This window comes from Labeo rohita, chromosome 15 (genome assembly GCF_022985175.1).
Source record: "Labeo rohita strain BAU-BD-2019 chromosome 15, IGBB_LRoh.1.0, whole genome shotgun sequence".
NCBI classification, from domain to species: Eukaryota; Metazoa; Chordata; class Actinopteri; order Cypriniformes; family Cyprinidae; genus Labeo; species Labeo rohita.
This window is the reverse complement of record NC_066883.1, coordinates 23,243,413-23,255,065: the sequence shown is the minus strand read 5'-3', so window position 1 is coordinate 23,255,065 and position 11,653 is coordinate 23,243,413. Positions and strand designations below refer to the sequence as shown.

General features: G+C 34.5%; 1 protein-coding gene across 1 annotated transcript; it reads right to left on the bottom strand.

Annotated features, from left to right (window-relative positions):
* Positions 1–1,995: 1,995 nt before the first annotated feature.
* zgc:152863 (uncharacterized protein LOC562658 homolog) lies at positions 1,996–8,675 on the bottom strand. The gene is made up of 5 exons (XM_051128600.1): positions 8,490–8,675; positions 6,832–6,938; positions 5,574–5,771; positions 4,884–5,025; positions 1,996–3,002 (listed from the first exon to the last, which is right to left on the bottom strand). The coding sequence occupies exons 2-5, from the start codon at positions 6,923–6,925 to the stop codon at positions 2,675–2,677; spliced, it is 762 nt and encodes a 253-aa protein (XP_050984557.1). The 5' UTR covers positions 6,926–6,938; positions 8,490–8,675; the 3' UTR covers positions 1,996–2,674.
* Between the last annotated feature and the right edge of the window lie 2,978 nt (positions 8,676–11,653).

The window sequence follows — 11,653 nt, the reverse complement described above, 5'->3', positions numbered from 1 at the left end:
TGGCTGAGATACAACTATTTATAAATCAGGAATCTGAGGGTGCAAAAAAAAATCAAAATATTGAGAAAATTGCCTTTAACGTTCTTCAAATAGTGTTCTTAACAATGTATATGACTAATCAAAAATTAAGTTTTTATACGTTTACAGTAGGAATTTTACAAAATATCTTCATGGAACATGATCTTAATTTCCTAATGATTTTTGCTATAAAAGAAAAATCTATAACTTTGACCCATACAATGTATTTTTGGCTATTGCTACAAATAAACCCCAGCGACTTAAGACTGGTTTTGTGGTCCAGGGTCACATATAAAAAGCTGTCATTTCTGTCATTAATTACTCACCGTAAGGTCATTCCAAACCTGTAAGACCTTTGTTCATTATAAGAACACAAATTAAGATATTTTTGATGAAATCCAAGAGCTTTTCGACCCTGAATAGACAGCAGTGTAACTGACACGTTGAAAACCCAGAAAGGTAGTACAACTATAAAATAGTCCTTGTGACGTCAGTTGTTTACTGTAATTTTATGAAGCTACGGGAATACTTTTTGTGTGCAAAGAAAACAATAATCAGCCATTTACTTCTTTTTCGCGTCAGTCTTCCACATGCCTTCACAACAGTTTGTAAAGGAGGCACATATCCGGGTTCTACATCAGAACGCCGGCTTCTGCGTTAGCAGCACCACACGCATGCGTCGTGGCACTCTCGTGAACGCACGTCGAAGATTGTCAGGGAAAAGAAGAGATCGTTGAAAAAATTTTGAAAAAGTTTCTTCTAGTGGCTTCATAAAACTATCTTATATCTTAATTTGTGTTCCGAAGATGAACAAAGGTCTTACGGGTTTTAATTAATTAATTTTTGGGTGAACTGTCCCTTGTAATCATCTCGATTCATTAAAAGATTTCCTTGTTTTTACACACATTTTTGCATCAAATTTGTTGTCTAAAAGAGACCATGTTTTGTAAGAAACCACTGACACAGACCCTTCGAAGATTAACCATGGATTTATTATAGTAAAAGTGTAGTAACCATGTTTTTTTGGCGCATTGATTACCTTTTGTACAACCATAGTTTTACTACAAATACCATGGTTAAACTATGGTTGGTACAGGACCGTGGTTAATTGTAATTTGTATAGTAACCATGTTTTTTTTGGTTTTATTAGTAGTAAAACCACGGTTAATTGTTGTTCATCCGTTAAAAACACAAAGTCCAAAGTCCAAAAACACACTTGGACTTTCTTTTTTTTTAGTTTTTGTTTTTAAAGCTTCCTTAAAAGTGTATTTTAACATGACACAGCGTCTTAAAAACGCACTAGTAAGCAAAAATGCCCTTTTAGGACATTTATAGCGCAATGTTTTGTGTCAGTCACCACATGCAACCGTCTAATATGAACTTCTGAAATATGAACCACATTAATAAACATCAACAATCATCCACTGCTTTTCATGCAGGAGTTCTTAACGTCAAAACCGGTGTGTTATAAACCGTGTGGTTAATACATAAAAGACTGTTGTGTTATTTTGCTTATGAAGTTAGCCAAACGAGCATACTATATTCCACCAATCTCTAATGAAGGTTAATAATAAACACAACTGTTTTCTAGCACGTGTGCAGTACTGCGTTTGACCTCAAGATGGGGACAGGTTCTGCTGCCAAGTCTTTACAAGGTAAAACAGTTACTCTTTTTCTTATCAGAGCCAAGTATTTGCAGAATGGTCTGTTAACAATTAGGCAAGAATAAGTTTAACCTCAGTTTGCTCCAGATTGCAATAACTAAAACGGCTAGCTAGCTGGTTTTACTCATTTGAAAATGATCTCGTTTGGAAATTTGCCATCTTTCACTGCAGAATCAACTAATTTAGCATTACATGGTCACACGTTTCTTCACAGAGGCTTTATGTAGGTCAGATAAAAGTGTGTGGGTATGTGTTACTTTCTGTTTCTGTACAACAAATTTGTGTCATGACTTAAACACCACTCGCAAAACTTAAAAAGATTTAAAATCATTTTAATAGCAAACATTCCATTCATAAAGTTTTAAAAATGTATTATTACTTTTACATATACTATTTGTGCAGAACTATATACAAGATATATAATGTAAATTTTACATATCATAAAATGATAAACACACAAAACATTCAATGTCCGTTCAGCAAGCATACTTCAAGTTTGTTCCCCTGGTCTATGCAATATTTAACAATAGATAGAGCGCTTCAGGTGGAAGGAATCATAATCATATGTACTACATCCATCAGTCAGCAGGCACAATCTCAATCCGGCTATTACATTCAATCAACACTGATCATATTCTTTCCAAGCTAATCTTAAGTCATATCCCTGAAAATGCAACTACACAGCATCTCGTTCTTACGACTGTTATGACTGTTATACTTGTATCATTAAATAAAAGTCCTTCAATCAATCATAAAATTACCCTTAAAACACATTGTTTTCCCCTCACGGAGGGGACTTGGCAACCACATCTCCAGCTGGTCAGTGAAAACATTGACATAATCAATATTGCAGCACGTTACTTTTTCCACTGGTGTTTTAAGCCGAAAAAGGATGAATCCACAATCAAAGGCAGAAAGAAAAGTCACAAGGACTCCTGTGCAAGAAAACGAACAATCAAAAGGCTAAGGGTGAGTTCATTAAAGTCCAGTGATTAGTTGTTTTTATCAGCAGAAAGTGCACTTTGCAAAGCCCGTTCGTCACTGTCGTTTTCAGTGTCTCTGGATCGTATTTGGGCCTCTTCGTAAGGAGGCGGTGGAATCTCTGTGCTCTGATTGGCTGTGTCGGTGCAATGATTGGAGTTGGGGGGTATGAGTGAAGTCAGCGGACTGTGTTCCGATGCTTCCTGTGTCAGCAGGAGCTGAGTGGGCCCGCGGAACGGCGGGAGTCGCTGGCCCCAACTGCCGTAGATCGCCTCCTCGTATGTTGGAAGAGATACAGGTAAGCCATCCACAACGAGGTCCAGCTGATCCGAGGAACGCCTGATGATGAGAAAGACACAGCGGTTAATGTGATGTTGATATAAACTGCCGTTCAAAATAAGTCTCTTTTGCAAGTCTATTGAGATATGAAATCAGAAATACAAAATCAAGTCTATACTGAGAAACTATATTGAGAAACATTATTGCATTTTGAAATGTTTTCTCTTTTAATATGTTTTATAATATACTTAATATATTTTTTAAATATATTACATTTAAAAAGCTGAATTTTTAGCAGCCATTGCTCCAGTCTTCTATAAAAGGAATAAAATTAAAAACAAAAAATGTAATTGCAATTATAATTTCACTGTGACTTGTTTTGCTCACAATTGTGAGTTTATATCTTGCAGTTCTGAGAAGAAAATTCAGTACTGTGAGATATAAATTTGCAACTGCAAAAAAAAAAAAAAAATAAAATAAATAAATTATATATTTTATTATATCTAATAAATCATACTTTTTATTTCGGAAATAGAGTTTAAATGTTGCATTTTTGAGTTTATACCTCAAAAGTACGAGTTTATATCTCAAAAATCAGACTTTTCATCTAAAAAATGTGTTTCAGTTTTGCATTTGAGTTTATATCTCAAAACTATAAGTTTATCTCAATTTATAGCTTACAAATAAGACTTTTCACCTCAGAATTGAGTGTCAGTTTTGTATTTCTGAGTTTATCTCTCAAAATTATGAGTTTATAACTCACAAATAAGACCTTTATCTGAATTGTGAATTTAAATTTTGAATAGTTTCTGAGTTCATCTCAATTATGAGTTTATATCTTACAAATTAGACTTTTTTATCTCTGATTTGTCCATTTAAATATTGCATTATTGAGTTTATATCTCAAAATTATGAGTTTATCTCTCACAAATAATACTTTTATCTTTGAATTGTGAATTTAAATTTTGCATTTCTGAGTTCATATCTCAATTATGAGTTTATATCTCACACATCAGACTGTTCATCTCAGAACTGCGAGTTTCAAGTTTGCATTTGGAGTTTATATCTAACAAATCAGACTTTTTATTTCAGAACAGAGTTTAAATTTTGCATTTCTGAGTTTATATCTAAAACATCTGAGTTTATATCTCACAAATCAGACTTTTCATATCAGAATTGAGTTTAAATTTTTAATTTCTAAGTTTATATCTCAAAATCATGAGTTTATATCTCACAAATCAGACTTTTCATATTAGAACTGAGTTTAAATTTTGCATTTCTGAGCTTATATCTCACAATAATGAGTTTATATCTCACAAATCAGACTTTTCATATTAGAACTGAGTTTAAATTTTGCATTTCTGAGCTTATATCTCACAATAATGAGTTTATATCTCACAAATCAGACTTTTCATATCAGAATTGAGTTTAAATTTTGCATTTCTGAGTTTATATCTTAAAATTATGAGTTTATGTCTCACAAATCAGACTTTTCGTCTCAGAATTGTAAGTTTAAATTTTGCATTTATGAGTTTATATCTCACAATAATGAGTTTATATCTTTCAGTTGCAAGAAAAAATATAAACTGTATTATATAAAGATGTAAACTCTGAACCGCAAGGGAAAAATGATAAATCTGAGTTTCAGAATTATTTTTGTGGCAGAAATAAGCTTTAATAGTCTTCAGCATCACATGATCCTTCATAAATCATTCTAACATGCTGATTTGATGCTCAAGAATCATTTCTTATTATAAATGTTGAAAACATTTGTGCTGCTTATTATATATTATACTGTCACTTTTGATCAATTTAATGCGTCCTTGCTGGAATGACAGTATTGATTTCTTTAAAAAAAAAAAAAAAAAAAAATTCTTTTATAAGGTTGTGTAGTCATGTGGATTTCATCTGTTGGATGATAACACTAGTGAAATGACATACCGTTGCATTCGACAGGAGAACAGACGGGATTTGATGACTAAACAGGCTGTTGTGGTGAGTAGAAAGATAGACACTCCAATAGCAGTCGTAGCCACACTTGGGATAGAGTTGACTGCGTTTTCTTTTTGTTCAGAATGACCCTCTGAAAGACACACACAAACAAACCATTTATAGACATCCGTCAATAAAACCCGATGTACAAATCAAGCCCGGATACCAGGTACATTTTTTGGAATAAGTGGTTGTGTGAGGTTTACATCCTTTGATTCAGATTCTGTGACGCGAACGTTTTCCGAAGGTTTTACATGCATCACAGAAAAAAGTAATTCTGGTTAGTTTGGTGACTTTGCTAGCTTCCTGCTCAAGCTGTTGGTTTCCTCTTGTGACATGTTTCAGCTCAGACAAGGAAGTGAGCGTGCTGAATGAAGCATTATGGTTTTTCCCCTCTGTAGTTTAGGAGTTTACTTCACTACCGAGTGCTTTGTGCTTGTAGGTCATTTATTAATGGTTCTGCTTTTGTAATGCCTTTCTCCAGCACATTTTCTTCATTCAGAATGAACAACTATTACATGAATGATGCAAGATCGAAAGTCTGCGTATGCTGCTTCCAGTCTATTACTTCAAAAGACGGTAAATGGCTGGATTGCAGTTGTTGTGTAAAGAAAAACCTTTTTTTTAAATTTCTCTTACCTGGTCGGGGTATGCAGACGGGCACTTTGGGATGCCATTCCCCATGCTGACACTTTGACCGGGTGCGGCGATTGGGTAGAACGTAGCCCGGCTCACAGAAAAAGTGGATAATGCTTTTTTGAGGGAAACCACGACAGGGGGAGGGTTCACAGCGGAAACCTCCATGCTCAGGTATGATCGGGTGGGAGCAGTTCTTGCCTTGAAATAAAAAAAAAAGATAACTTAGAAATGACCCTGATAAGATCAAAATCAACTCACACATGTATTTGACTTTGTATTGTGTTGGTTTCAAATGGTTTTGAAAACTTTTATAAAACATTTAACTCTATATTATTTACGGTTTTGTTTTTTCTGCATGTTGGTTGCACCACATGACTTTAAAATGGCGAATATTTTGCAAATATATGCAAAGAAAGTAGTGAAAGTAATAATAATTATATTCAGATTTGATACAGAATTTGGCACTGTCAAATGATTATGAAAATGAAAAAAGTTTGTTTACATATATGTGTTCTATGTGTATTTATTATGTATATATAAATACACACATATGCATGTGTGTGTGTGTGTGTGTGTGTGTATATATATATATATATATATACACACACACACACACAGTATATATTTTGAAAATATTTACATATGTGTGTGTTTATATATACATTAAATATACACAGTGTACACACATTTTATGTAAACAAAAACATATACATGTACATACATGTAAATATTTTCCAAATATATACTGTATATGTGTGTCTTTATATATACACACATCATAAATATACATAGTACAAACATATATATATATATTATAGAAACAAAAACGTTTATTTTGGATTGCGATTAATCACAATTAATCATTACCCAGCACTACAAAATACATTAAAAATGCTATTACAATGTATTATATACACGCACTTTACAGTAAACATGTTTTTAATTTATGAAATAAAATTATAGGGGCCAGTCTGTCTTGTTCAATCTACTAATTTATTTAAAAATACATTAAAATGCAATTACAATGTCTTTTATATATGTAATTTTTAGTATAATATATATATATATATATATATATATATATATATATATATATTAAATTAATAGATTGAACTTGGTTTTGGTCCTTATACAAAGTTTTACACATGATTGTTGTCATTTTCATTTTGGCAATCTTTACTAGCGGCTTTCAGAGGAAGCTAGTGGCTGGTTATCTGGAAAAGGAAGATGTGGGCTGTCAAAAAGGAAATCTTCATACCTGTGGTAAAGTCTGGCAGAGCAGCCAGCATGAGAACCCCGCAGCTCAGGGCAGTTTGCACACATGACCAGAGAGACAATCGCTGTGCAGACATCAAAACACCTGTCCTGCTGACACAACACAGAGGGAAAAAGACAAAGCTCAGAAAAATGCAGCCATTCACGTATCAGCAGTTTTCTTTACTAAACAGATCCACAAGTCTGAGTCTTGCATCTACTGCGTTGCAAGCATCATTCAGAGAGCGTGTGACAGAAAAAGGTGTTTTAAATCATTAACCACATGTTGGTGTGGCTGCACAAAAACAGAAAGGGTTGCATCCATAGCTGGCCATGCAACAGCTGGCACACACCACACCCAGCCTGTGACCCTAGAATAACACAACCTGTGCAACCCAGAGTGCAATTTCCCATAGTATAGTTAGTGTTAAATGTCAGGGCGTCACTTCATAGTGGTCTAAAAATGACTGGCAGCTTTGCCACAAAGTGGGGCAAGATGTATACAAAACATCTCCAGAACCATAAACACTAAATCCCTGCTTTGATTTCTGCAATGGTGTAGTCATCTGTGTAACATGTGGGATGGTCCCTTCTTGGCAGCGTGACATTTTCACACATAAGCTTGGCACAAAAACAGACCACAACGTGGGTGGCTTGCTGCTATCTCCTTTACTAAATACATTATTAAACTAACGCAAGTGTCAGCAGTAAATGCATTTTGCGTAAGAATTATTATGCACACTGGAAGTTGCATTGTGTGTATAATGTGCATTATGTAAATTATTATACATACTATAGAGTGCACGTATATCTATAATCCAATAATCAGTTTAATCGATTCATAAAATGTCAGTATTGAAGCGATCAATAAATGCAATGAATGCAAAGCAACTAAATAAATGAAATGCAAAGAAAATAAAGCTAAATCATTTAGATCTGCAATAAAATAATGACATGAATGTTATAATTTATGATTAATAATGCAGTTTAACTTTGTATTGTCACAATATAACTATTTTTCACTTTTTCTGAAATAAAACAATTAGAAATCCTTTCTATATGGCATTTGGTTATGGAACGCATAAAAATAGAAAATAATTGTGTGCTGTCAATAATAATAATAAAAATACTATTTTTATAAAAAAAATTATAAAATAATTAGTGCTGTCAAACGATTAATTGCATTCAAGATAAAAGTGTTTGTTTACACCATTACATTTGTGCAAACAGTCACAAACTGGTGCAGAAACAATTTTCACTCAGAAATCTCGTAAATCTACGAAGAAACGGCAACTAACACATTAAATTATTCGTGAAATATTAAAATAGAAACCTGAAATGGTGTTTTCTCATAAAACACTTAAGTAACCTTTTGTGTTAACTGGCATTTAAACAGGTAGTTATGAGTATGACGGGAAACATCACTGACACATACGATAAAAGAGAACTGATATTTCATTCTTCTGCTCTGTTAACCAAGCCATTAATTTACAATGCTGATTCTGTTCTCCGTTGCCGTTCACTGTTACACTACAAAACCCATGTGGGATTCAACAGCACTATTCAAGCGCGTACTGTAGGTTTGTGAAAAGCAAGACAGGTGCACAAAAGCTCTATTGTTGCATCGCATTGTGTTAAAGTCTGTTTCGAAACGAAACTCACCTTGCAATGCAGCTCGCGGTGATGTGAGGTTATAAAATCAATGTCGTCCGGTCGTTTCTTTAGTGTGTTTTCATTTAGGGATCCGTCAAAGATTTCAGATGACTGAGCATACGACCTGTACCCCCGGCTGAATGGGATCTGATTCAACAAGTGCATCTATTCCAGAGCAGCTGTCAGATGACTCACCGCACAGCTGAGTTATCATGGACAGCTCGAGCTCTGATTGGTCGCGAACACGACAGCCCCGCCCCCACAGCGACGAGAAGGGACCGCCCATATTGACCATCAAATTCTGGAAACCGAAAGCAGTTCGTGGAAAAGCAGTAGCACTGTGGTTTTATTATTTATACAGATATTTTTACGACCACACCTAAAGCGCACCCGCTTCTCCATTTGCCTTAAAATCTAAGGAAGAGGCAGAAAACAGAAACAAAACAGAAGTGATAAAATAACAGGGTGGATGCAGCGCCTGTGAGCGAAAATATGCAGCGACGGTGGATGTGGCTCAAAAGAACTAGACTGCATTTCTGGGCATCAAAGTGGCGCATTTAAAGATTTTTTAATATCATGCCACTGATATTAACATAAGCATATACACTCTTTTATATATATATATATATGCATATGCATATCTATCTATATTTATGTATATATATGCATATGCATATCTATCTATATTTATGTATATGTATAACCTGTATTACATACACAGTGATGAACATAATACGAAGTTTCGGTATTAGATCAACTTCAAATGTTGAAATGTATATATATATATATATATATATATATATATATATATATATATATATATATATATATATATATATATATATATATATATATATACACACACACACACACATACATACATATATATGTATACATACACACACATACATACACATATACACATTCACAAAAGTGAGTACACACCTCACATTTCAGCAATCTTCTTAAGAAACAATACTGCAGAAATTTAAATTGGATATATTTTAGAGTAGTCAATGTGCAGCTTGTATAGCAGTGTATATTTACTGTCCCCTAAAATATCTCAACATACAGCCATTATTGCCAAAACTGCTGGAAACAGAAGTGAGTACACCCTAAGTGAACTTGTCAAAACGGTGTCCAAAGTGTCAAGATTTTGTGTTAGCACCATTGCATTGCCTTAATCATTCTGCGCATGGAATTCACCAGAGCTGCAGGGGTGGTTGGGATCCTCTTCAAATCCTTTATAATGACATCATGGAGCTGCTGGATGTTAGACGCATGGTGCTTCCCCACCTTCCGTTTGAGGATGCCCCATAGGTGCTCAATAGAGTTCAGGTCAGATCACCTTCTGCAGCAAGGCAATTGTCATCTTGGTGGTTTGTTTGGGGTCATTATCATCACTCTCGGCCCAGTTTCTGAAGGGAAGGCATCATGTTCTGCTTCAGAAATGTACAGTACATAATGAATTCATGTTTCCCTCAATGAACCACAGCTCCCCAGTACCAGCAGCACTCATGCAGCCCATGAGCATTATGCTACCACCACCATGCTTGACTGTGGGAGAGACAGTTTTCTTGGTTCTCCTCACCAGGGCATCACCACACATGCTGGACACCATCTGAGCCAAACCAGTTTATTTTAGTCTCATCAGACCATAGGACATGGTTCCATTAATTCATGCTCCTGGACAGGTTGTTTTCAGCAAACGGTTTGTGAGCTTTCTTGTAAGCCAGCTTCAGAAGAGGCTTCCTTCTCGGATGACACCAATGCAAACCGACTTGTTGCAGTGTGCAGCGTAAGGCCTGAGCACTGACAAGCCGACCTTCTACTTCTGTAACCTCTAAAGCAATGCTGGCAGCACTCATGCATCTGTTTTTTGAAGCCAAGTTCTGCACCTGACGCACAGAATGAGTACTCAACTTTGTTGATCAACGCAAGGCCTATTCTGTTTGGAACCCGTCTTAGAAGACCTCTGTATGACCCTGGCAACAATACTGTAACTTAGGGTGTGTGCTCATTTAGGGTGTACTCACTTTTGTGAGATACTGTCTGTGTGTGTGTGTGTGTGTGTGTGTGTGTGTATGCATGTGCATATATATATATATATATATATATATAAAAATGAATTAATATTTAATATTATATATTATATATACATACATACACACACATATATAAACAGCTTATAAGCTTATATTAATATTACAATTTTTGATAAATTACTATACTAATTTAATTTTAAAAAATGAATAAGCAGTTTGCTTAGTTTTTAAATAAAATATTATGAAAATATTAATGTCATAGTTTTTTAATTTACTAAAATGCATGAGTTCACTGAACGTACTTTCTCAGTTAACACCATAGACAATTATCACATATCACCAAGAAACCATGTCAACCAAAAGGATTATGACACATCCTGCGCCGATATGTAACAGTTCTGTTCATCTCAAGAGCAAAATCATACTATTACAACTGACTTAAAGAGTTAAATGAAGAAGCCAATAGATGATGTTTAAAAATTGTATTTTGGGAAAAAAAAAAAAAAAAAAAAAAAAAAAAAAAAAAAAAAAGTAAAGTCCATTTTACCACCAGTAAAAATTCACATATTATAGAGGGAACTCTGACATCGGTTGTTCACCCAAAATGACAATACTTAGAAATAAAAGGAGAAATCAACAGAACCAGTATGAACAAGTATGAAACACTTTATACTTCACAAAAACACAGGCCTGTCAGTAGCAGTTCCAAATAAATGATTAGTCCAAAATTAGTCTGAAGAGGATGCAGAATGCAGTCAGAGTTCCGGCTTCTATTCAACCTTTAAAACAAATTTCTTTAAAACTATCTACATGATGAAAAAAGGAAATGATGATAACAGAAATTTTAAAAATACAGTGCAAGATTAATTAGAAACCTATCAACAGCAGAACATGGGCAATCCATTAGTTTAAATGCAGTGACAATCTGAGAATCTAAGTGAGAAAAAAAGCCATACTATAATACAATGTACCCTTCCAGAGAGCATTTGCTGCAGTACTGTTCATGAGCACCACAAGAGAAACAAAAATCGGAAACGTAACACAAAAAAAGCAGATCATTATTTTACCACATTAGAGATCACAATCTAATCTAATTGGGAATGCAATTCAGAAAACAGACAGAACAGC

Excerpts from the sequence above, each read along its gene's own strand:
- zgc:152863 (XM_051128600.1), bottom strand. The coding sequence starts at position 6,925 with ATGTCTGCACAGCGATTGTCTCTCTGGTCATGTGTGCAAACTGCCCTG. Across the intron at positions 5,026-5,573 it reads CGTCTGCATACCCCGACCAG|AGGGTCATTCTGAACAAAAA; the intron begins GTAAGAGAAATT and ends TGTGTCTTTCAG. Across the intron at positions 3,003-4,883 it reads TTCTCCTGTCGAATGCAACG|GCGTTCCTCGGATCAGCTGG; the intron begins GTATGTCATTTC and ends TCTCATCATCAG.